The following is a 27,671-nucleotide window of genomic DNA, read 5'->3' on the forward strand; positions in this document are numbered from 1 at the left end:
ACTCTCCATCACTAGAAACACACAAATGATTAACAAACCATCACATCGTCTGTGGACAACAGATTAAAGTAAGTGTTGAAGAAATTTGTGTAAGATATGTTATTGAAAGGACTACATTTTGACTGCTCTGTAAATTTTCTGATACTATTTTATGTCTTAGCAAATTTGAAATGTGTCTCTATGAAGTTAATTTCCTGAAGTTGATTTCATCTTTGCAGCATACCTATTGGAAGAAAAAGAAAGCACACGGAGGAGAAGAAGTGCCTTTGAGGCAACTGCTGTTGTGATTTGGAGCTATATAAATAAAATTCAATTGAACTGAACTGAATTGAAGCTTAAAATCCCTTTAAATGACTGGAATATAGTGGAGAAGAAAAGAAAAAAACTGAACCAGGGTATTTCAAAGAAAAGATCACTTTTGGGTATTTTTTTAAAGTTTCATAAGCAACAATGGCATCAACAGGTCTTCAGCTGATGGGCTTGGTGCTGGCTCTGCTGGGTTGGGTTTGCGGGGCGTTGGTGTGTGCTGCTCCTCTGTGGCGTGTATCTGCATTCGTAGGTGGAGAGATAGTCATTGCCCAGGTGTTGTGGGAAGGACTGTGGATGAACTGTCTGTCTCAGACAACAGGACAGATCCAGTGCAAGACCTATGACTCCACCCTGGCACTGCCTATGTTTACCCAAGCGGCCCGGAGCCTCACAGTTCTGTCTTTACTTCTCTGTCTTCTGGCCATCATCCTCGGGGTGTCAGGAGCCAAGTGTACTCACTGCATGGGAGACAATAACCAGGACTCCAAGGCAAGACTGGGAAGGATAGCAGGGGTGCTCTTCATTGTGGCTGGCCTTGCCTACTTGATACCCATCTGTGGGACTGCCTATGCAATCATCAGGGACTTCTATGATCCAAATGTTGCTGCGCCTTTGAAAAGAGAACTGGGACCGGCATTGTACCTGGGTTGGGGGTCCAGCATACTGCTCCTGGTGGGGGGAGCTCTGCTGCACATCGGCTCTCCTCCACCAGGAGCAAGAGCTATGCCCATTATCGGAAAACCAGCAAAAGACAGCCAACAAACAGTAGCAACAGGAGAGGTAAAGCAACAAGAGAAATCCTTTGTATGAAACCTATGGGTATTTGAACAGATACAGAGGTCATAACTTCATTATTTAATTTTCTTGAAACTGCAAGGTCATTATCTACAAGAGGATATTCAGAACATAATAGGTTTCACAGTATAAAAGTACTATAAAGTACTATAAAAGTATATAAAGTTAAGTTTGGTTTGTTAAATTATGTTTATTTAATAAGGTAGCATAATAAGGTGGAAGGCTTATGACTTTTTTTACCCTCAAAAATGATGTAAATTGCATGACAAATTTTTAATGACTAAATTGCAAAAATATGGCTTATGTAGCAAATGTGATACAAATTAAAACTCATATATGCAGATTAAAATGTGATATAATGGGCATATATTTTGTCTAAAAGTTCAACAAACACTCCATTATCAAAAAAAAAAAAAAAAAAAAGATTTCTGGCAGTTATTTCATGATTCAGGTTTTAAAGAACTAATTAATTCTAATTTGGACAAGCTGCTAAGGAAATGGATAGAAGGGCTTTTTAAAAGAATAGAAAGTGAAATGAGTTGTGGGTGGATTGCAGATGTTTACTAATGCATGTGACTTACATTTGTCAGATTCCAATCAGCCTCTGCTTGTGTTTGTGCGTGTGTGTGTGGGCTGTCTGTGTACAGAAGGCCAGTGTACATATTGTAGCTGTGTGAGCTGGTGTTTGCACTGAAAATATGTGTGGGCAGTTGGAGCAATGCCATTTACTTTTAACACACAAAAAAATTGTTAAATTTCCTTTTAGTCTGCTATTACCAGATATACATTTTATACACTTGGGACTTTTTCCACTAGTAATAATTATTGATCTAAATGCTATTTCCAGTAAACACAGTTTTTCTATTTTAGTATAATAAAACAAATACATTTTTACTTGTGTTTTTTCTGATTGTGTTTTAATACTGCAGTTTTTTCTGTCAAGTCAGCAAATGCAATGAATATAATACAATATACTTTACTAAGAATTTTTTATTCCTATTGTTTTTAATTAATTATTTTATTTGGATTGTAATGACCTATGCACAACAATAAATGTGTTTGCCATCACAACAGCTGGTTGTCCTGTTCATATTTGATGTCTAATGAAACTGAGTAAACATCTATTGAATATAACTGTCCCAGAAAAACACGTTCACAAAATTATATTCCCAGTGCTCTTTATTGTCAAGACTTTACCACACATTGTACATTTCCTAATCTAATAAAAAATATTCCAAGCTGGGTTTGCTTTAAAAAAATGGCCTCAAGAGCAACACACATTCTCGCTGAAGGACAGCTGCAATGATATGTTAATGATTACCTCACGTGTCACCGATTATGAACACAGAGCAAAATTTGTCCTTTGAGGCCTTTTCAGTCTGAGCTTGAACATTATGCAGAATCTAGATTATCATTTAAGCATTTGGTTCACATTGTTCTTGTTAACCATTTCCTGTTTACTGCATGTTTGTTCTACCACATATGTGTGTGTGTGTTTTAACCATACAGAGTATGAGTAAGAGAAGAATAAGAGAAGGAGTGTAGTTAAATCACATCATTTGTAGATGTGAGGTCACTGGAAATCAGCACTGATAAAAAAAAAAACTAAAAGACCGCAAGTTCACTTAAACACAGTTTTACTGAAATGAACAGTGAGTCAACCCCAGCTGGATCTTAAAGCACTTTGAGTAGTAATAGCACCCAAAAAACACAAGGGGGCAGTAAACTGTAAGGAAACAATGCACTATTCGAACAACAACCTTTATATATTACTTTTGGGACCGGTTTAGGTGTCATTATGTGTTATGTGATCATTGTTTAGTTTTACATCAGAAAGAAACAAAACACACATCACCTGAGACGATGTGTCTATGTAGTGTTTCCTTTATGCTGCCCTCACAGCAACATATTGAACTTTTGTTAAAAAACAGAGAAGCTATAATTTTTTTTTAAAGGCAGGCCTGTTTTGTGCAATTGGGCAATATATTGACGAGGAGTTCTTCCTTCTTGGAAAGGAACAAACAGTGAGTTTATTTTCAGTCACCCTCATCGCTTTTGTATTGACACAACATAATTCACAGTCTAATTATTTCCAAGCACCCGCAGCTGCAATATGATACAATTTAAAGAGTAAATGGAGAAGAAAAAATACAAAAGAAACATTTAAAAAATGCAATTCAGTTCAGCTTGGCTCAAATTCATCAGTGGATCTGACAACAACATGCTAGATACAAGGAAATCTTTACAATTAGTCATTAAAACTTGACAGATTAGAATCACCAGTTAACTTTACTTACTTACAAAGAGAGAAATTTCTTTTGAAATTTTTATATTTGTAGTATATTTATATGTAGCTATACATCACTGGTGCTCTGTAATTATAATTTTAAGCCCAGAGTGATGGCTCAGTTGGGAGTCTTGCCTCACAAGAACTTTCCTTGTTTGTACTAGTCACCTGGAGCCAGTCTGTGTGAAGTCTACATGTTCTGCCTGTGCCTGCATGAGTTTCCTCTAGGTACTCTGGCTTTTTTCCACGCTCCAAAAGTTAGGTTAACTGGTGTTTCTGAACTGGCCTTGGGTGTGATTGCTGTAGCATGTGTGGTTGTCTATCTATGTTATGGACTGTTATGGACTCAAAGCATGTACAGGGTTGTACTGACAGTATGACAGTACAGCCCTGTACTGTCATACTGTCAAAGCTCTTTCCTGTGTCTGTACAAACAAATATATTCTGAAGTGGATATTATGTTTTAAAAAATCATGGTCATGTTCAATATATGGGAATAATTAGCAAAACCAAAGGTAATATTTATCTGTCTAGGGATACTCATTAAATATTATGTTAAGGCCTGCTATTACCCACACTACGCCTCACTTATATTTCGTTTATTTTACAGTCCTTTAAACGTATTCTTTCTCTAAATATTAATATTTCATTGCCTGAAAAACAAACAAACACTAAACAATAATTCAGAGACACGTGTTTGGACATGCTACCCCCTCCTGCATGACTAAATTACACTTTTTAATCACCTTAATCACTTTTTAAAACGCTGTCTTATATGAACACAGTATCCATCACAAAACTCTTTTTTTCATGGCTCGCTACCACTCGATTGAGAACGTCGACCGTTGTCTTCTTAAAGGGACAGTGCGACACTTTGTCTTGTTTGCAGCTGCGAAGAGGACGCCTGTCGCTTTAAAAAGCGTGACACTTCATAGATGTAAAAGTGGGCTATGTGAGTTTTTGCTGTGTCGGGGCTGTAGCGTTCTCATACCGCTGTCGACCTTTGGATCTCGACCCCCGGGGACAGTAGGCAGATCCGCCGTCCTCGCTGACAATTGGCTGTGCTCCTCTCCTCTTGAGTACTGCTGCTTCCTATTGCGCTTCAGCTCGAGACCAAAACACAGAAGAGATGTGGCGCGAGTGTGCGCGATGCTGCCAAAGTCCCCGGTCCTTAGCGCAGGCCCTTATCGCAATGTTTGACGATTAACGAGGTTATCCGTGTCCTCTAGACCGCCAGAGATACAGCAGCTGTTCCCAGCAGGCCACGAAGCCACCCTAGCAGCCGGACAGCGTGTCGAGTCGGACTGACAGGAAGGAAGTAACCGCTGTATCTGCACGGGACAAGCAGAGCCTGGTACCATGACTGAAAAACGAATGTCGCGGTGGTATTTCGGTGGGCTGGCATCATGTGGAGCCGCCTGCTGCACGCATCCTCTGGATCTCCTTAAGGTGAGCGGCGTAAGGGGCACAGTAACCTTCCGCCGCGTGTGCAGGCCCTGACACATGGGTACAGCTGTTCCCAGAGGCAGTATTGGGGAACATGACAGATTAGTTATTCGCGGATAGCTCATCACAGAGTGGTTTTCAGATATCAATCTGTGCTTTCTAAAGCTGCACACCTTCAGCTTTTATTAGACATACAGACTTCGAGGTACCATGGTCGAAGACAGATGTGTTAAACATCCGGTCTGGGAGCCCGAACTGGGCCGTCGGATTGTTTGCCCCATTGAATGAGTCTAAAGTGTGAAACCTGCAGTGAAGGCATCGATTACCCCAATGTTTCATTTAAATGCACTGCTAACCCTTCAGTGGTGATGTTGGGCTTAATTACAGGAGTAAAAATGGGATGAAAATTAAAGTATTCCAATATTTAAACAACTTGATTAAAATAAAATAAACATGTACTATTGATTAGCTACAAAAACTACATGTGAAGATTTTGTTCCTGTCATCTGTAAACTGTAAGCATTGTGCAATGACAGTAGTCTCATTAAATGTGGAAAACTGAAATATATTTTGGAAATTGTATTTATCCCAAGCTGCTAATTGTTTTGTAAATGGATAAATCATACTTTTTGTTTTATGACAAATCTTAAAAGAGTGGCGTTATTGTTCGGGCCCACTCATGACACATATGTGACTTATGAATTAAGATAAGTTGGGACTAGACTTCCAGTCTAGGATATACAGGTCTAATTAGCAAAACGTGTTGATTACTTGAGTAAAAGTGTAAAAAAGTGGTGTTACGACAGGGTGGCATTAAGTCCAGGGGATACTCCCGCTTCTCGCTTTATGGTAGCTGAATTAGGCTCCAGCCGCCCCAACTGTGAAATGGATAAGTGGAAGAGAATGTATGTTTGGATATCAATAGATTAATTGCAATTTAAATCACACTGAGAAATAAAAAATACTTTTGCCACATACTCTCCTTGGTGGAGAATGCAGATCTGTGAGTGTTTGCAGGGACATGCTTGTTCACTCTTGTTGATTTCGTCACATTGCTGCATAGAGAAGTAAATTTGTACATCTCTAACAGATTACTCAAATCCTTTCTCATGTTACTCCCTTTTGATTGCACAGAAAAAAGCAGCATGTGACCCTAATAAGGCCAACTGGTCCCCAGGAAGTCCTGTGGTGTGTAATTATGTAGTTAAGGCTTGCAATTACCCCACTGCAGAAAATGCCCTGAAGTGCTCTATGTGTGTTAGCTTGTGAACTGGTTGGAGATGTTTTTGAAGTGTAGCTTCATTTTCATAGTTGGCACACAAATTATGGGAAAGATTAAAATACAAGTTTATGGCAGAGGAAAAATCAAGCCACCTTTCATGACAGTGATGAACCTTTGACCTCTAAAAGTATTATTTAAAACATAAATTATAGATGCTTCTGTTCAGTTCAGTTCAATTGTATTTATATAGTGCTAAACCAAAACAAAAGTTGCCTCGAGGACTAGTTTTCAGGAAATGATAAAAAAGTAGTCAACATTTGTCCTCCAAGGGGTTTTTGTTAGTAACCTGATTTTAGTTAGTTTAAGGTGATTTTGAGATTTATTACTGACAAGCTATTTTTGCCTAACATGATAGTCTACATTAGTGAACTACAAAGTGATTTCACTGTGAGACAATAGAGTGACTGTGCAAGTTTTTATTCTGTTGTACACAGTACTGTGGTTATTTCCATAAACTGAGGGTGAGTAAGGGCAGCTTATTTCCTTGTTGTGGAAATGAAAGGGTGTGTTCTGAAAGCTAATGATGATGCTGTTTTGCTCATTGTTATTCTTTGTGTCAGAGTGAATTGGATCCCATGTGGGAGAATTGTTTGTTTACTTAACAAAAGTGAATTTCACTGAATCTGTTTACTTTTGATATACGGTTGAAGTGAGTCGCATTCCATGTTTGCTTGTCACTGCTTGTCTTGCTATCTTTTAGCATAAAAACAGATTTAAAGTATTCAGTCTGTTGTTCAGAGCACTGAGCAGTGTTCCACTGCAGCCTAAATATGTCATCTTTACTCCTCTGTAATAACCTTCAGTCCCCCACGAGTTAAATACCATAATAACAACTTTATAGGTTTTGTAGGGAGCTGTCATTGGATAAAGAAAAGAAAGGATACGCTTATAATTAGAGCATATCATACACAAAAGAACTGCAGGTTTATTCTGTAGTTTGTAACCCAACATTAAGGCAGTTTGCGACTTAGTAACTTACAAAGCCAACGCATACCAGCACACCGCATTTCCATAAACGTTAACAGCAGGACATCTGCATTTAGGAATGACGTGTATTTTTGTTCAAGCTAGTATCAAGCCTAAGTATCACCAAACCCACGTCAAATAAGAAAACTGCCTGGTCATGCCCTATCAGCATACTTTTTGTATGTGTGTTAATCAGGAGATCTATTACACCATCAGATAAACAGTTTTTTGTTTTCTGAACCTGTACTGAAGAGTTGCTAAACAAGATTTTTCTGACCTCACCTAAAAAGACAATAATTTAGCCAGACTCTTATCACCTCATCCTGGTGTAATATTTCAACACGGTGAGTGTGCACAAGTGTTTCTTGGCTTGTGAATGCGTGTTGGTTCACTGATAGCTTAAGTATAGTAACCACTGAGGACAAAGCACGTACAGCAGTGTTGGCATAAACAAGGAACAGAATGGAAAAGTTCCTCAAGTGCAGCCATGCTTAAAGAAGCATGCAAAATGTTGTCCAGTCCAGTTTAACTCAGCTTAAGTCGGGGTAGTGATTGTGCAGTTAACACCCCAATACTACACCGTATTACCAAAAGTTTTCACTTACTCATACAAGTCATTGAATTCAGGTGTTCCAATCACTTCCATGGTCACAGGTGTATAAAATCAAGCACCCAGTCAAGCAAACTGCTTCTACAAATGGTTGTGAAAGAATGGGTCGCTCTCAGGAGCTCAGGGACTTCCAGGGTGATACAGTGATAAGCTGCCACCTGTGGAACAAGTCCAGTCAAAAAATAAATAAATATTTCATGTTCAACTTTTAGTGGTATTGTAAGAAAGTGGAAGCTATTTGGAATTGCACCAACTCAGGCCACAAAGTGGTAGGTCACGTAAAATCACAGAGCCAGATCAGTGGATACTGAGATGCATAGTATACAGAGGTCTGTAATTTTCTGTAGAGTCGATAGCTACAGACCTCCAAACTTCATGTGGCCCTCAGATTAGCTCAAGAAGAGTGCGTATAGATCTTTGTGGAATGGGTTTCCCTGGCCGAGCAGCATGGAATGGAGTGATGTAAAGCATGCTGCCAATGGACGCTAGAGCAATGCAGATTTGTTCTCTGGAGAGACTAATCGTTCTTCTCCATCTGGCAATCCGATGGACAACTCTGGGTTTGGCTACTGCTAGGAGAACGGTACTTGTCTGACTGCATTGTGTCAAGTGTAAAGTTTGGAGGAAGGGGGGTTATTGTGTGAGGTTGCGTTTCAGGAGTGGGGCTCGGCCCTTTAGTTCCAGTGAAAGAAATTGTTAATGCTTCACCATACCAAGACAATTTTGAGAATTTCATGCTCCCAACTTTGTGGGAAGAGTTTAGAACAGCAAGCCATGAGTACGCACCAGTGCACAAAGCAAGGTCCACAAAGACATGGATGAGAGAGTTTGGGGTGGAAGAACTTTGCTGTCTTGCAGAGAGTCCTAAGCCCAACCCAACAGAATTCAGTACAGACTGTCAGTAGTTCTCCATGTCACTGCTGATACTTTGAAAAGCAGTGACCTGTGATAAAGGAGATACTGAGAGCTCCAAAGTAAAACTAGGAAATGAATATTAAATTTCCCATTTCACTTAAACTGTGCTAAAAACAGTCTGTCAGTGTAAACCAGCAGGATGGTGATTAAACAAAAAAGTGACTCAAAGAATCATAACTATTTATGCAGCTATTTTACTGCAGTAGACACTGACAACAGTTTCATTTGAAGGCTCAGTGACCTTCATGCTGTAATCTTGGTAATAACATAGGATTAAAGCCACATTTTGGACCACTGACCTTCTCTGATAAGAAAAATAAAACAAGTATATCTTGGTAACACATTTGGAAAACTTCTTTATGATTGCCTAAATTGCACATATTATCATGACTTATCCTCCTCTTATGACTGTCTCATCAGAGCTTGGTGAGTGTTTTAGAGCTTTACTAATACCAGAGAATTCAGATTATACAGAGTCACCCCTTGTGGTACAAGTTGTTCTGTAAAACTAAAAGTTTGTGAGGTTGCTGTATCAGCCACAATAAACACACATTATATTAGTTTCTTCATTATTTGCTGTGTATTTACTGTGTGATCTTCATGACTGTCTTTCCAGGTACACTTACAGACGCAGCAGGAGGTAAAGAAGAGGATGATTGGAATGGCTGTTCACGTGGTGAAGAACGACGGAGTCCTGGCTCTATACAGTGGTCTATCTGCTTCACTATGTAGACAGGTATGGGTGCCTGTGTGCATACCACAGGATTTTGTGAGTTTGTGTGTGTTGTTTTCTTCATTGGTTGTTTCTCTTACTAAAACAGAGTGAGACATTTACTTTAAGCATCTAATTCGGTACAGAAAATGTTTAGTTCCTGTAGCACATGCATAGTACTGAGATTAAAATGTTACTCTTTAAACTTACTACACTGTAGTGCTGAATATTATGTGAAGTTAACTTTGGTTGATGAATAAAATAACTGGTTTATTGCAACAGGATATGATCAAATACGTCACTGGTGAATTGCAAGTCTATAAATGTTGCAGAGGTGTGACCGCAGTGAGAACTAACAGTTGTCAATAAAGGGTTGTTCAAGTTTGATCCTGTTAGACCGTAAATGAACTAAACTCTCCCTCAACCACCCTGTAATTAAAGGTGCACGCAACTTAGGCATATCAAATACACGCAAATGTTTAAATGAATTAGTAATTATGAAGTTCAAGATTATTTTGAAAATGTTTTATGTAATTAAAATAAACTATAATATCTGTATTCATTACAAATAAAGGGAAATATTTCAAATATTTTTGTTTTAACTTTAATTGTTATGGCTAGAGGCTCATAAAAATCAGAAATCCAAATTATCTCAAATTGTTAGCGTATTTTATTTAGAGTTTGTGTAAATTTAAACAGTAATAGTACAGTGCACTCTATCACATTCAGCTACAGTCATGGGAAACCTGCTGACTTGACAGTTGTCCAGTTGACAAAGGTGACAAAGCCTGGCTGCAGAATGCTGTGTTGATGCATTGATCAATAGAAGGTCAATAGAAAGTTGACTAGAAGGGGAAAGTGTGGTATCAAAAGGTCAACAAGCAGCCTGAATGACCAGAACCGTGAGAGGATTGCCAGGAAAAGTAATTTCAGGAACTTGGAAAAGCTTCAGAAGGAGTGGACTGAGTCTGGTGTCAATACATAAAGGGCCACCACGGACAAACATCTTCAGGAATGGAGCTACAGTTAATCCTGAACCAGAGACGGTGTCAAAAACATCTTACTTGGGCTAAAGAAAAAAGAGCTGGACTGCGGTTTAATGGTCCCAAGTCCTCTTTACAGATGAAAGTGATTTTCATTTTATTTCCTTGTTTTATGTCAAGGTCATACAGTCTGGAGAAAGTGAAGCGGGACAGAATCTAAAGTGTTTGAAGTCCAGTGTGTAGTTTCTGCAGTCTGTGGTGGTTTGGGGTGCCATGTCATCTGCTGGTGTTGCTCGTGGTTTTATCAGCAGAAGATTTTAGAGGACTTCATGCTGCCTTCTGCTGCCAAGCTTCATGGAGATGTCAGTATAATTTTCCCACAGGTCTTAGCACCTGTCTGTACTGTCAAAACTCTTAAATGGTGGTCTGACCATGTGATTACTGATTGACTGGTCTGCTAACTCACCTGATCTCAGTCCTATGTGAATCCTGAAAATTAAAAAAACAAAACAAACTAAAGGCTTGAAATATTTTACTTGGGACATAATAAATGAACAATATATGAAAGTTCACTAATGTAAAGGCTGCTTTTAAAACTGCTTTGCTTTAGGTAGGTCTGTCTGTCCGTCTGTCCATCCGTCCGTACTAGTCGATTTACAAAAAAGAAAAGAAAAAGGGGGAAAAAAGAACCAGAATACAAAATTTTCAATAATTAAATAAAGAATTCTTTCTCTTCTTGTCTTTTTCTTTCTTTTCTTTCTCTTGTCAGATGTCATATTCCCTCACCAGATTTGCCATCTATGAAACAGTGAGGGACATGATGGGCAGCACGAACCAGGGCCCCATGCCTTTTTACCAGAAGGTCCTGCTGGGAGCCTTTGGAGGTTGGAACACACACACACACACACACACACACACACACACACACACACACACACACACACACACACACACACACATTTTGTTACTTTTTTTCTATAACTCGGGCTTTCACAAACACGCATTCCAACAAGGTTTCTCTGCCAACAGGTTTCACTGGTGGGTTTGTTGGGACCCCTGCAGACATGGTGAATGTCAGGTAACATAGTTACAGTTCTGTATCCAAATTACTGCAATCACTAAATATTGAAATCAGAACATATGAAATGTGCTTGCCCCTAGGATGCAGAATGACATGAAACTACCACCAGAACTGAGGAGAAAGTGAGTGTTGTAATTCGTAGTCTAAAAAGTTCGGCTTGAATGTTTTTTATTAATTTAATGCTTTATTTTTTTTCTTTTCTTCCAGCTACAAACATGCCATTGATGGACTTTTCAGAGTCTTCAGAGAAGGTAAATACCAAATAGGATATACTATAGCTTCATGTTTAGCTCTCACGGGTATCACGTGTGACTTCTGATTTCTATCCTGTCTTGCAGAGGGCATAAGGAAACTCTTTTCAGGAGCCTCCATGGCCTCCAGCAGAGGAGCAATGGTTACTGTGGGACAGGCAAGTTACGGTAGTACATGTGTGCTCGCAGGCTACAATTTCTTATCAGGAAACATTGTCTGTATTTTCTTTTTTAACAATACCAATTTTAAACAATTATCACAATGTCTGAAAATGTTAGAGACCTTAATAGTTCTCGGGTCAATGATGGGCGATTTGCATCTATTTTATTTTTTATTTTAATATTGTTGGGTTATTGATGTGATATACATATTTCCTGATAGAGGACATTATTTGTATTTAAAATCATTCAGTCAATTCATGATCTGAAGAGTGTATTATGTAAAATTCAGTTTAAATGTATTTTCACTGCATTCAATTAATATTCTTTCACAGTCAAGGGACTAAGAAAACTGTTAAGATTGGTGCTTAATTGATCCACAATTTTAAATGAATTATTCAGACATGACTTAAATTGTTGGAATAATCAAAATCGGTAACTATGAAAAGTTTGATAGTTGTTTAGATACTTGAAATAATTTTGTCCAGCTATTTGCATGCATTCTAATGTCAGAGTGGCACAACCATAAACATTTCTGAATTATTTTAATTAAAAGTAACAAGGTAAAAAGGATTTTTCGTCATACAGTGGACCCCATTTGTTCTTTTCTGGCTGAAAAGATTTGTAACTCTCACTTAAATAACATTCAAAAAGCAATGTAGCGCTGTTCTAACTGCTCACATCTAATTATTCTAAAAGTGTAATCAGAAAAATGTAAACTGTAAGTCACAAAATGAGTATAAAGTACATTTTATGTTCGAGACAGATCACTGCAGGTCTGCAGCAGCAAAACATCAAGCAGCATTTCTGTTGTATAGAGTGTAAGAAGAAAGCAAGAATATTTTGACAACATGCTGTGCTTGTTATATTACATTCTCCAAGCATGACTGATCGCTGTATAACTGTTACAGCCAGCTGTCTTAATATTTTTACTCAACACTCCCACCTGTTGACGTCGTCTTTTTCCCCCTGTATTACCACTAGGGGGAGCCAAACTCAAAATGTTAATTTTTGACTGTATTTTGGATGTTTGTTTGTTTGGCTGTTTGTTTTTTGTAAAACTAAATTCTGTAAAACTAAATTTAAAACCGTGTTTTAAATAATCCAAATTGCAGCCAACTATTTAATTCTAAAGTTGTAGGAAATTCAGAAGGGGCACATTATTTCTTTTTACCACTAACACTCATTTTCTTCCTCTTATTTTCTTCTTCTGTAGTTGGCATGTTATGACCAAGCCAAGCAGCTGGTGTTAGGAACAGGCATGATGGGAGATAACATATTCACACACTTTCTTTCCAGCTTCATTGCGGTAAGTATCTGGTTTTATTTTAGTCTGATTCAGTTGGTATAAAGTCTTGAGAGCTTTAATAAGTAAGTGGACTTTTTAGGTTTTGTCAGTTTTTAGAACTGAACGAGCCTTTATCTTAAAATGCAAAATGTCTTCATCCAAGAGGTGAAGTGTCTTCACAAAGTTAAAGTTCAGTGGCTTCCTTTTCCAAGCTCTCAAGACTACCACGACCTCGATAACTGATTACACAGACGTTTTGCACTTACATTTTTGTTGATTGATCTTTGCTCATATGAACTGCATCTACATCATATGCAGGGAGGCTGTGCTACATTCCTGTGTCAGCCTCTAGACGTACTGAAGACGAGGCTGATGAATTCAAAAGGAGAGTATACAGTGAGTGGATCATTCATTATCACTTTTTAATTTCTCATACTTTCATCCCTCAGTCCTCTTCATTTGCTGGTATTCAGTTTTAACTAATGTCTCTGTCTTCAGGGGGTGATACATTGCTTACGAGAAACAGCCAAACTGGGTCCACTGGCATTTTACAAGGTAAAAGACACACAAAACAAAATACATTTAAAACCTAAATGTATCACTTCAGTTATTTTACTCTCTTTTAAAACAAACATTTTAGAGGTGGTTGTATGACCTGAAATAAACTTTATCAACCACAGAAATGTCTGATCAAAAATTGATAAATATCTCTAAAGTTCAAGCTCTGATATTAACTTCCAAGTACATTGAAGATTACTTTTCACCTAGTGTAGTAATAAAACAGAAGTGTTTGCTTTATATGTGATTTGAATGAACAAATATTAGCATGCGCCCACAAGTTATTTAATGTCAAACACTACTTTGCGAACGCTTTAAACACAATGCTTTCAAAAGTAAAAATCAGGTGCAGGATGAGCGACAAATGTGGCTACTTTTTGTACTTTTGTACATGGTACACCTACACATACTCTTACTTCCTCACAAAAAATAAAGCAATAGTCAGTTAAAAGCTGGAGCACTGTTAATAACAAAGAGGACACCTGTGGGTCATTTAAAAATTCATGAAGCATAAAGTTTTAAAATGTATCATTTGCTGTAAATGTTAAAATTGCATTCATATAAGAAATAAAATTAGGTGTCATAAACAGGATGTGACAAGTGATGATCATAACAGCTGTACTGCATTAAAACATTCACAGCAGGTGGGATATCCGGTCCTTAAGTGATGATGTATGAACCCTGCTTCCGGGTCAAAAACCACTCTGCGTTTATCAAGGCTGTTGTGTTTTTAACATGTTTTAATGCTTTGTATCTTGTTATATTTAATTTGAACAAACCCCTTTAAAAAAAAAAAGAAAGGCAGAGATCACTGTTGGCCTCTCTTGTTTTTATTTTATTTTAAAGCTCAGTTTTGAAGCCCAGCCCATGCAGCATTATATTAATGACTAACCTCGTATTGTGGATGGATTTTCTCAGTTGTTCTCCTGACTGAAGCTTTGTCCGTTTACATCATCCTGACATGCAATTGCATTTGTCCCTCACCATCGGGAACCCTCGCGTTAACTTTTATTGAGTTGAAAAAAGATGGCGTTCATCCTCCAGCTTCATTGTGCTGATGTGTTTATATTATGCTAACCGTAGCTGTGTAGCTAGCCACCACATAGGACATCATTATATACCAGGTAGTCCAAATTCAGTAACCCTACAAGCATCACTGCTGTTTAGTTTTCTGTCTTCATTTATGTCAGAAGCGATAGCCGAGCTGTACGTTTTTAATTTTTCAGAAATCCCTCAGTCAGAACATGGTATATTATTTAATCTTATTTTCTGGGGGGATACTTCCCGCGTACCACTAGAGGGAACCCACGTACAACCGGTGGTACGCATACCACAGTTTGGGAACCACTGACCTACAGCAGCTGAGGTTAACAATGGCTGCTACCAAAGGATATAAAGAGATGACAGACTTTCAGGTTTCTACTTGCTGTACTTCCGTGTATTTCATCATTTCAGGGCCTTGTATTGATTATGTTGCTGAGATCTGGTGGATGCGGGGGCAGATAATCTTTTACAGTACTCCTTATTCTTGTTGTTGCTGGAGATAACGGTTGATGACGTTGGCATTGTGCATAAACACAAACTGCAACATTTTTATGTATTAGTTTATTCAACAGGGCAGCAAAAATGAATAAAGATTGCTGCAAATGACTGAGATCACCAAGAAGCTATTTATCATCTACAGCCTCATCTGTACCTGTTACTTCCATGAAATTAAAATAAGAAAAAAGAAATAATAATAATTAAATAAATAATTAATAAAATAATAAAATATTAAAAGCTTTGTTTAGTTTATTGCCTAATCTCATGTAGGAGCTCTAATTGAATAGATTTGTTAGAGGAAACTTGCAAATAGTAATCTCTTGGTAACTTTTGTTTACAGGGACTTGTTCCTGCAGGAATCCGCTTGATTCCCCACACAGTGCTCACCTTCATCTTCCTTGAGCAGCTCAAGAAATACTTTGGCATTCGTATCATCTCCTGATTGCCCTCTGACCAGCCGCTCTTAAGCCACCCTCACTGCCTATCACTACACCCACAGTCACTCTGCTGTTCATCAAAGGAAAGAAGGGAAGGAAGGAAGACACACACAGTTTGATATGGCTTGTGTATGCTTTCCCTCTCCTTTAGCTCTACCTCTACATTACAGCTAGTAGTCAAATTGTTTTTTTATTTGGAGCACCAACTTCCAGTAAGGAGCTAATTCTCTTCTGATTAGCCATAAATACTAATGATATGATATTAGTTAGAAATGATTTAATCAAAAGGGTCTGTAATGGGTTATTAGAATGACAGATAATAAAATTAATGGATAGCCATGATCATTTTAGCTACAGATGGGTATGTGATTGTAATAATTGAATTAATAATTGTTGCTTAAATAAGTCCTTTTCTAATCTTTGATTGTTATCATATTATACCAAGACATGTTTAGGATTTATAGAATTGTAAAATCTACTTATGAAGCTTAAAAACAAACCCAGCATGGCCTTGTCCTCAGTATAACTCTGATAAACAGTAACAGTAAATACCAAAGCCATTACTGAAGCATGACTAAACAAGCTACGTAATTCCATAATAACCATTCCAACCAACGTTAACCATGTGGGCTGTACTCTTGGTACTGATTTATTTGTCATCTTCCTTGTTGATTAATTTATATTTTAGAACTGGAAATCGACTTTTCGCAGGTTAAAGTTACATTATCGTTTACCAGATATTTTGTATTTTACTTCGTTCCTCTGTTAGCATTTCACTCTCAGATCTAGAGAAGATAAGGACCAGTCTTGCTAATGCTGCATTTTCGAAGTGAGAAGGAAATTAGTGGAGAAACTGTAAACCAGAGGATTAGGCTGTTAAAATCCTAATAAAGGTAGAGGCTGTTTTGTGCAGAAGCCCTCGTGGCAAAGTGAGGGTTTTGCACCTTATCTAAAGTCTTAACTCTCCTGTATTTGACTAATTGGAATTTCTTTCGCCAGAGAAATCTTTCTTAATTTGTTGTTTTACAGGGGAAAAATGTGTTTTTGCAGTACTAATTTTGGCCACTAGAGGTATCTCTATTCCATGTTATAAATAAAACCAAAGGCCCTCATGTTAATTTCAGCATTTAGTATAAACATGAGGCACTTTGTGTGTTGGCACATTTTTAACATTACTTTTATGAATTTCCTTTGGATAGAAATGTATCATAGCTTGTTAGGGGTGTGTTGGGTTTAACTTGAAGTAAAATGGGTCTAAATCACCACCTTTTCTTATCTGATACAGTCATCAGTGTTACTGTTCTTTGCACTCATTCTTACATAAGAGTTTATATTCCATTGAAAACACAGGGACAACCTCTTGACCAAAAATCGTACTGTACAAACACATTGTGAATTTGGGGCAGATTTAAAAAAAAAAAAACAACCCAAAAAACCCAAAACAGTTTTACCTTCTAACACAGTCTGTTTTCTTTCATCTGTTCTCCCATATGAATAATATTAAATATAGAATATAATTTTTTTTTTCTTTTTCCTGCCTGTTCTTAAGTCATAAATCAATGCATTCTCATTCACAGGTGTCAGATAAAGCATTTATGGGAGATACTGCTAGTGCTGCAGAGATACCCATAAAGTGTCCTTTTGGCGTCTGTCCCTTGATGCACTGGCTGAGGCAATATTAGGTGCTGAGACATAATGGGTCCTCTTTTAAAGGGCGGCAAAAATACGCTTTCGGAGGTTAGAGGGGATGTGAAAGAAGTCATGAGTTTGTCACCCAGGAGACTCCAGTTCGTGCCACATTTCAGAGCTTGGTGTCTTCCACTTCCTTCTTCACATTTCGAAAGAAAATACATTTCTAAGCTTTTGCTTTTTTCTAAATGCTATCACCCACTGGTTACATCTAACCTTAAAAAACTACTTGCTTAGGAAGGATCACACTTTTTACAAGATGCCCCTTCACATCATTAACACTCTACATACAAGAATAAAACTTACCAAGTACATTCAGATGTGAAAGGAGTAGTTTGTTCATCCTTATGTGACAAGCTGGGAACGACAGCCACTAACTAATGCCATAATCAGTGTGTCAGTACATCAATGCCAACGGACACTTTGTGCGTATTGTGTAAAATGACTGCATTTGAAGCCTTGGGAATGAGAATGAGTTGCTTTAACACAGGAGTGACAAAAAAGAAATAGACCACCCTTTTAAAAAAAAATCACTAGATTTTTTTTTCTTTTTTTCTGTCTGACTGGCTTCTCAGAGCTTCTGTAGTAAATTTTTCAATAACCACTTGATATCTTACAATTCTTTTTAAATCTATAAAGATGCCTGTGAAGAACTGCTGTAGCATTCTTTAATCCTAGTGTTTGGTCTAATTAGATGCATGTCAGAGTTTGTTTCAGGATGCTTCTCTGTTTTATGAGATGACCCTTGAAATCATTATGATTGACCTGCTGCTTAGAAACACATGCTGTATGTTAAAGCATGTTCTAAAAGTAAAGTTACAGTGCTTATAGTTCCGGTTAGCAACATTAATGTCTTATCCCAGTTACTGTTCTGTGACAACTTTGACTTCGGTTCAGAGAAATGATGCATCTGAAGTGCTGTGCCTGCTCTGTTAACAGAACTTGTAAAGTCATGTTGCCTTAAAGTGTCTGTCCTGCAGAGGGCAGCATAGAAACGTGTGAAGCGTCATCCAAGTGTGCATCCATGTAACCCTGCATCTTCATCCTAGGATGAACTGTGAAAAAATGGAACTGGAGGAACAATGTGATGAGTTCTGAATTTGTGATTTAGATTTTAACAAATGTTTTTTGGAATTAAAGTACTAATTTAAAATTGGTGTTTTGTATTTATTACATTATAGTAAAACTTTATTTTGGAACAAAATTAGGTTGCTGTTAGTCATGCCGCATTTTTTGTGATGATTATTTTTGACATTTAATAAATTAGCTGCAGACCCACTGGGCTATATTAAATCTATGTCATAAAACAAACAGGGTAGTCTTTGTGTTGATGCTTTTTCTTGTGCCATAGGCTCACACTGTGAAATAACAGTGGCTGTGATTGTGAAATAACTTCATCTTCAGGGATTTGTCCTCATTAGAACAAGGACATAGTTTAATGCCCCTCAACACCCCCACCCCGAGGCTTTAGATCACTACTTATTTTGCACAATTATGTGGTTAAGTTATTATATTCGGACATAATCATTAATGGCAACGAATGAATCTAGGTGCCCTTTACATTAATAATACCATCCTTCACAGTAGTGATCGTGATCTTTCACCTCTGTGTTCTCCCTGCTCACGTACATATTCAAGAGTGTTACTTTTCCACAGCTGTGTAAGCCACCTGTGTGTACAGTGATGACAAAAATCCTTATTTATTTTCAGGAGGCCCATCACTTCATTAGCTCTCAGTCAATAAACACTGTTCCTCACAAATGTATTTGTTCAAAAAAAGATTCAACATTTTGACAAAAGTACATTTTGTACAGGGCATTCAGTACTTTCAGCATTATCCAGGGATTTGAGGGCCAGCTTGTTCTGTGTCCCACTGTTGTCATATTATTTATTTTTCTCTTTGGGGGACAGCAGATACTTATGATAAATGAGTCTTTCTAGACAGTCAATTTATATTTTTTTTTAGCAATTCACTCATTTGTATTCTGTATTTCTGGCTTTTCATTCGTGCCCAATTTATTATACTGTTGTGTTATGTACCTTCTAGGAACATTTCCCCAATTGGAGGACATAAAGTACAGCATCTATTTTTCTAGCAACAGAGAAACTTGATGGAAGCTACACAGGGCGAGAGGCAGGGTACACCGTGAACAGGTCCTCAACCTGACACGGGACTAACAGAGAAACAGGCTGACATTTACACTCACGTTCAGAACTACGGGCATTTTAGAACCACCAATTAACCTAAGCTCACTAACTGCATGTCTTTGGACTGTGGGAGGAAGAGGAAGCCTGAGTACATAGATGAAGCATATAAAATGAAAATAAAAAAAGGATCTAAAATGGATCCTTGAGGGTCGCCACAGTTAATGGAAGCTGAGGATGATGAGTGGTTTCCTACTTGGACAATAAAGGTTCTATCTTTAAGCTAAGATTGAAATCAGTGTCGAGCGTAACCATCAACAGTACAAGAGTCAGAATCAACAGCGCACAGATAGATTCATTCAGCTAGGAGGGTTGGTTTTCTGGAATTTAAGTGGAGCTATGTTGTTGATTATAATGGAGCAAGACATGTTAAAGAGAGTCATGAGATACTGCCTGTTTGTGTAAGAGGCATCTATGCTAGATTTTTGAAGGCACTAGAGAAACTTGAGAGTAAAAGCAGCTGGAATAATGAAACAAGAACGGGATTGTGGCTGGAACGTGGCACGAAGCATAGACTCACATGCAATCATTAAGTAGTCAGAGATACCGATATCAACAGTTTCAAAGTTAACAGAAACGACAATAAAACAGATCTGCTGTGTGGCTCTTCTGATAGATGGGACAGATCCATTAAACATACTGTGAACCACAGTATTAGCAAATATTAAAATCTACTCAAATTAAAAGACTGAGTGAGAAATCATCCAAGATAAATGCTCTGAAAGCTCTTGAATAAAGTAACTATTCCCTTTCATTTCCATAAAAGAAAATAAGTGAAGGATAAAAAACTGAGTTAGATTCTGTGACAGTAAACGCATCACTTCTTTGGATTAAAATTTGAAGAACAGTTTTGAGTTTTGTTTTCATAAGATTTCCATTCACTTTGGACCAGTAAATAAAATTATTCATATGCAAAAGACTTTGAAAGAGGTGACAAAGCTACAGAGGATTGTCACTAATTTAAAAGCTGCAGAAACTTAGTGAACAGCAGTTTTCGACAAACACATTAAATACATTCCATTCAACCATAGGCAGTATGAAAAAAGATGGACATAGCTTCTGGGACTGAAAAATGAAGCCAATGCAGAACTGCCTTAAACTTGCATTCTTTCTAATGGCCTGGAGAGGTTTACTCCTCTGGTTCAAATAGAGGTCAATTTATATAGAATCTTTTGCTGTATGACGTCAGTAAATACTTTCCTGATATGATTTCATAATTTGAAATTTTATTGAATACAACATAGAAGTCATTTTGTAATTTTAATTTTGTTGTGTCCAACATTAGAGTAAAAGAAAGAGGATAAAATAGGGGCAGGTCTACCTTGTGACTGATTAGTTTCCTCCATATCATTATGAAGCACCCGTTGGTTTTCTCCATGAGATTAAAAAGCAAAGCTTGAGGGGGGTCACGTGATGTGTCGAGCCGAGCAGACGTGAGTTTACGAGCTCTGCCCTGGACAGCTGTAAAATATTGGTATTTTAGCTCATTTTGCCAACAAATTGCCTCGAATGTCTATATAATGTCTTTAGACGAATTTTTGCACACCCTGGATCAAGCAAGAAGAGAGAAATGGGCAAACGAGGAGTCAAAGCGAAAGCTAGCAGTGACATGGTAGCTAGCAATAGCCCCGAAAATGAGACCATGTGCCACGCTGAGGATGCACTAAGTGCACTGTGGACGAGGTGACTTATAACATATCAGAAATATTGGATAGCAAGATATCCGAAGTCATAAAGCCAATAAACGAGCTCACTGAGAAATTCGACAATCCGATAGAAAGAATGGGAACAGTGGAGCAGCGGGTCTCGGACTTGGAAGATGTCACGGCTACAAGTGAGCCACGTGTTACCGCTCTCGAGACCCAGCTTAAGAAGGCCATGGAGCGTCTGGAAAGTTTTGAGAATCAGAGCCGGCGGCAGAACGTGAGGGTTGTCGGGCTAAAAGAAGGCGTGGAGGGTAGAGCGCCAGTGGACTTTTTTAAAAAAAGTGGATACCAGAAGTCCTGGGCTTTCAACAGGGTGTCATTACAATCGATAGAGCTCATCGCACTGGACCACCGATGAGGCTTACCGGCACGGAGGGACCGCGTGCAGTACTGGTTCGGCTTCATTACTACACCGATACACAGAAGATTCTCCAGGTTGCCAGGGCGAAAGGTACCGTAAACACAGAGGCAGGAAAAGTGTCCTTCTATCAGGATTTCTCCGCCGAGGTGGCACGAAAGAGAAAGGAGTCGGCGAATGCGCGTAAAGCGCTCCGAAAGGCGGGGATCAAATATTCCTTCCTTTATCCAGCCATCATTAAAATATTTAACCCCGATGGCACCAGCATCTCTCTCGCGACCATTCAGGACGTCAAGGACTATGTGAACAAATTGCCAAGACCTAAATAAACTGTCGGTGCACGACAGTGTCATTGTAACGACATTATAAACTCGAGGCTTACAGCATTACAGTACTGTTAACGAGCTAAGGTTATAGAGCATACTTTGATTTTTGACATACACTACAGTGCGGGGATGGTACGTGTCTGTATCCCCCTACAGCTGTACTTTAAAGTAGGGTACATCAAGATGTGTATTTTATTTTACTTTGTGTTATTTGTGTTGGGGGGCTTTGTTCAGCTTTTGCTGGGAACCAGTGTTCTTGTTTTATGCTCAATTATTTTGGTTAATAGGTTCAGACTGGTCAAATGTAGATTTGGTTAAATATGTAAACAGCACAAAATATATATTACTCTTCTTATATGTCAGTTAAGATAAGTACTTGGAATGTTAAAGGGTCCAACAATGTGGTGAAAAAAAAGTCCATTCTAAATTCTCTGAAGAAAGATTTGATTCACATTGCTTTTTTGCAAGAAACCCATCTGACAGATGATGAACATAAAAATATATATTAATATATTTTGGTTAAAGGGATGTTGCATGAGGAAACTGTTCTCCTAGGTAATATATACAGGTCCTTCTCAAAAAATTAGCATATTGTGATAAAGTTCATTATTTCCTGTAATGTACTGATAAACATTAGACTTTCATATGTTTTAGATTCATTACACACAACTGAAGTAGTTCAAACCTTTCATTGTTTTAATATTGATGATTTTGGCATACATAACTCATGAAAACCCAAAACCTGTATGCGCCGAATGCACAGGATGACGAGTTTTACACGGTATTATTTAGTCAATTAGTGGACATGGACTGTGCTAATATAATATTAGCGGGTAACTTTAACTGTGTTTTATGCCCAAAAATGGATAAACTTCCCCCACAATCTACTTTGACAAAAAATTCAAAAGCCCTTTGGCAAATTGTGAGCTTGACCTTGTGGACATCTGGCGACACTATAATCCACTATCTAAAGAGTACACTTTCCACTCTAACCCTCACTTGTCAGCATCTCGTATAGATTATATTTTTATGTCCAAGTGTATCAGTCAGTTAGTTCAGCAGGTAAATATTGGTCACATGGGTCTCTCTGACCAAGCTCCTTTCAACCCATGAGACATATTGAGCGCTCCATGTCTTGGAAGATGAGCACACTCTCCCTTTTGGATGAGAAATTTATACATTATACATAACAGTTAGAGATCGAGAATAATATAAAAAAGCTGGAGAAACAATATTATGTAACAAAATCAGCTGAAACATTAAGTGGGCTTGATATTGCTAGGACATCCTTGCGTAATTTGATAATGCGAAAGGCTGAAAGAGATATCCTTTTTGCCAGACAACGGCTTTTTGAATCAGCTAATAAGCCTAACCGCTTTCTGGCTCGTCTTGCAAGGAATACTCCATCAAGTTCTTTTATCACAGCTATTGTGGATGTGAATGGTGAAAGGCAAGTAGGAAACCGTCAGATTAATTAGTGCTTTAGAGAATTCTATACAAATTTATACCAGTCTGAGATGGACATAACAAGGCTTAACTCAGGCTTTTTCCTAAACGACTTAGTATTCCCTCAGCTCTCTGAAGATCAGCTTAGCCTGCTGGAGTCACCCATAAGATGGATGGAGGTGGATAAAGCTATATCTGCACTCCAGTCAGGGAAATGTCCTGGGGCAGATGGCTTCCGAGTAGAATTTTTTTAAGGTAATGAAAGTGAAGTTAAATAGTTTATTATTAAGGGTTTTTAATAAAGCATTTGAAGAATCGAAACTCCCAGAATCTATGTACCAGGCTAATATAACATTGATAGCTAAAAAAGATAAAAATCCGGAGTCATGCTCATCTTACCAGCCTATTAGCCTTCTTGGTGTTGATAATAAGATACTTTCAAAGATACTGGCTCTTAGGCTAGAAAAAGTAATGTCCTCTATTGTGCATGCTGACCAGACAGGTTTTATTAAGGGGAGGAATTCTTATAACAATACTCGACGCCTATTTAATATTATTCATTTTATAAATTTTCATCAAATGCCTGGGGTTCTTGTTTCTATGGATGCCGAAAAGGCATTTGATAGAATTGAATGGGAATATATGTTTGAAATAATGAGAAGATTTGGGTTTGGAAAAAACTTTTTGGGGTGGATCAAAATTATATACAAATCACCAATAGCATCTGTGTTAACTAACGGCTTTTTATCCTCCCCAGTTACATTGAGCAGAGGTACAGCACAAGGTAGCCCATTGTCACCACTATTATTTGCTTTGGCCATTGAGCCTCTGGCCATGCCCATTAGACAAAATCCAAGTGTTCGTGGAGTTAAAATTGGGGATAAACAACATAAAATTCTGCTCTATGCAGACGATATACTTCTGACATTGACTAACCCTGCTAACTCTCTACCTGTTCTTACTAGGTGTATCAAGGACTTTGGTCTTATATCTGGATACAAAGTAAATTTTGATAAATCTGTTATAATGACTCTGTGTAGTGGAGGGGACATTGAACCTTTATATGTTAAACCTTTTCACTGGGCACCATCAGGTTTTGTATATTTGGGAGTTAAAGTTACACCAAATGTTGGTCACTTGTATAGAGAAAATATTAATGGCATGGTTCAAGATCTTCGAGAGATGCTGACAAGATGGAGGTTAGTGATGGGATTTCCGGCTCTTTTTAGAGAACCGGCTCTTTCGGCTCGACTCACTAAAAAGAGCCGGCTTTTCGGCTCCGAACCGGCTCTTCAGGTTGTTTTGTTGCTTTAATTAATTTATTATTAACAATAATATAAAATTATGCACAAAAGGAATTACCAATGTAAAAAAAAAGTGGTTTTATTTATATATGTTTATATATAAATATATGCGGTGGCCCCGAGAGACAAAGCACGTACAAATTCCAAAGCACGTACAAACTCCAAAACACATTTCTAGCGTTAACTGAACTTCCAACACAGAGCTACCTAGATCACTTAAATAACACAATTGAAAGCATATGTGTATTGTTTGTGTATTTATACACAAGCACTCATATATATTCAAATAATTTTAAAAAAAATGTTCATTTACCTGTTACTACCACACACCAAATCCGGTCGTTGGTACTTGCTGGCTTGTGTAGCCACTAGGTAACAAAAGCTCAACACTGCGCCTAGCATCCTGGAGCACTTCTGTTGTCTTTTGTACGTGCTTCGGAGTTTTTACGTGCTTCTGAGTTTTTACGTGTTTTGAAGTTTGTACGTGCTTTGTCTCTAGAGGCCACCGTAAATATACTTTTATTTATTCACTCCACATAAAATGTAATAAATAAATCATATAATACAAAAACCAACTATTCACATTTCAACTTTTAACTATTTAAATTTTCAGCTTTTTCCTTTTAAACAAATTTAAAGTGAAACAACACAAAACACTGCAAACCACAACACAATTAAATATAAATTAAAATATGAAAACAAAAAGAAGATGCACATTCTCTGTCATATGGGCCTGCATGAATAAACTTTCTGAATCCTTTATCATCTGCAACTGAAAATAGTTGTGGATGATTACTATACCTTTCTAATGTGACGTTGTTGTCCCTGGCTCTCTATCTCTCTCTTTCCCTCCTGCTCTGTTCCTGTGCTACTGCGAGTGTAACTACCGCCCCTCCCCCCTCTTCCCAGCGCAAAGCACAAGGCTCGCGTGCGGAGTGAAGCGGAAAAAAAGTGCGAGAGAGGGTGAGAGAAAGAGGAAAAAAAACCAAAACACAGCTGGCGATAAGGAGCCGGCTCACGTCGTTCATGTCAAAGATCCAGCTCTAAGAGCCGTTTCGTTCGCGACCGACACATCACTAATGGAGGTCACTTCCGATATAATTTTTGGGAAGAATAAATCTCATTAAGATGGTAATCCTACCCAAAATATTATATCCCACAGGCATGTTGTTTGCAATTTTGAAATCAGAAGATATTCAAGTAATTAATAAGGCTATGGTGGATTTCATTTGGGCAGGAAGAAAACCCAAAATTAAATTGGAGACACTACAGTTACCGAAAGATCTGGGCGGGTGGGAAGTGCCAAACATAGAAAATTATGTTCTCTCAATACAAGCGAGGATTCTTTCTTCCTGGATACATGAACATTCTGATCTGCCATGGCTAAATATTGAGGAAGTATTGCTGCTGCAAAACATAGGGTTGAGCTTTTTGGGGGATGGCATAAAGTAGGTGTAAAGAGGTTTTATGACTTCTTTAAACGTGGTGAGTTTAAATCATTTGAATCCGTGAAGTCCCAGTATTCTATGTCAAATACTGAGTTTTAGTATTTGCAATTGAGACGTGTTAAAACATGCTAAATCATTACAAATCTCAACAGCCTCTTTTCGGTTGGAGAAATTTCTTCTGGATAATAGGGAGCATAAACATTTTATATCAAAGTTTTATTCAGAGATTTATGCCCTAATTGTGGACAAATTGGCATGGTTGAGAAAATCTTGGGGGACGTTGCTTAAATGTGAAATGGATATACAGGCATGGGACAAAATCCTGCTCCTTCCATCTAAAATGTTTGTTTGTAACCGATTTAAAGAACTGCAGTACAAAATTTTGCACAATGTGTATATTTCTCCGTATATTTATAGTAAGTATAATATGGGAACATCTCCGAATTGTCTCAAGTGTAAGGTCAGAGTGGGCACTAGAGTCCATTGCTTGTGGGATTGTGCTATTATTCAGTCATTTTGGAAAGAGGTCTGCGCCAATATTAGTACAGCCATTGGTCATCAGGTGACAGAAAACCCATTAATGTGTTTATTGGGATATATTCCTGTCTCACTGGTACAACATGAGCATGTAATTCAGTCACTGTTAATGTTGGCCAGGAAAAGCATTATGTTGAGATGGGTGGGGGCTGAGCCTCCCTCCATTTCTCTATGGAAGTTGCTCATCTTTGACTTTATGACTCTGATCAGGCTGGGACATTATATTGATGGGAGCTCCCGAATTTTTGTAGACAAATGGAAGAAACCACTGGAAGCACTGGGAGTAACCTGTAAACTGGATTCTAATGGACAACAACTATGGACATAAATTATCACAAGTTCTCTGTGGACTCTGGAGAATGTGTAATATTCTAGTGCTGTGCTGTGTACTATTTTGGATGTGAACCAGTCTTGTATTTGTTGGGAAAAAAAAAGTTAAATAAAAGTCTTTAAAAAAAAAAGAAAAAAAAAAGCAAAGCTTGAGTCTTAACGAGACTTCACTAACAAATGAGGGCAACACACATAGCAAAATTTTAACTTTAGCTAATACAAAGTTAAATGCAACTGTCAAAGGAATAAAAACCCAGTGCTACTTTTATTTACTCACCTCTGTTTATCACGTGCATGATCTGATTTCATTCAGCGGTGATTTGGCTTATGGAGCGCTATGATAGTTTTAGAAGTCTGAGGAAGGATGAGACAATAATTACCCACTTCGCTGACCACTATGTTGCTTTAAAGGGCAGCTGCGGTTCAGTTTAATCTCAGCATGGTCAAGAGCTCAGTGAAAAGTGATTGCGAGTTCTGGGCTGAGTCTAGATGGAGGAACAGCAGGAAACGATATTAACTCAAAGGTCACGGTGAAACTCTGGTGACAGTGAAAGCAAGCTAAGAATGAAAGTTTTTCTTCCATGTTATTTGGCACTTGGTAACTCATCTGGTAATACAGTCCACACCACAAATATTCATCCCTCAACCTTTGTGACTCTACAGGGTTAGCGGTTCAGTAAAAGTAGATTGTAAAATGATGG

The 27,671-nt window shown here is 38.0% G+C and overlaps 2 protein-coding genes across 2 annotated transcripts; both read left to right on the forward strand.

Annotated features, from left to right (window-relative positions):
- Nucleotides 1–12: 12 nt before the first annotated feature.
- On the forward strand, nt 13–2,175 carry LOC134622821 (claudin-9-like). The gene is made up of 2 exons (XM_063468152.1): nt 13–68; nt 219–2,175. Exon 2 carries the CDS (start codon nt 451–453, stop codon nt 1,117–1,119), a length of 669 nt encoding a protein of 222 aa, XP_063324222.1. The 5' UTR covers nt 13–68; nt 219–450; the 3' UTR covers nt 1,120–2,175.
- A 1,750-nt stretch (nt 2,176–3,925) lies between these two features.
- On the forward strand, nt 3,926–18,457 carry LOC134622822 (mitochondrial dicarboxylate carrier-like). Its single transcript, XM_063468153.1, has 11 exons — nt 3,926–4,840; nt 9,227–9,346; nt 11,075–11,189; nt 11,335–11,383; nt 11,467–11,508; nt 11,594–11,637; nt 11,725–11,795; nt 13,013–13,105; nt 13,403–13,480; nt 13,583–13,639; nt 15,525–18,457. Exons 1-11 carry the CDS (start codon nt 4,751–4,753, stop codon nt 15,624–15,626), a joined length of 861 nt encoding a protein of 286 aa, XP_063324223.1. The 5' UTR covers nt 3,926–4,750; the 3' UTR covers nt 15,627–18,457.
- The last annotated feature ends 9,214 nt before the right edge of the window (nt 18,458–27,671 follow it).

The sequence above is a fragment of the Pelmatolapia mariae genome, unplaced genomic scaffold, assembly GCF_036321145.2.
Source record: "Pelmatolapia mariae isolate MD_Pm_ZW unplaced genomic scaffold, Pm_UMD_F_2 NODE_ptg000228l+_length_27671_cov_1, whole genome shotgun sequence".
NCBI lineage: Eukaryota > Metazoa > Chordata > Actinopteri > Cichliformes > Cichlidae > Pelmatolapia > Pelmatolapia mariae.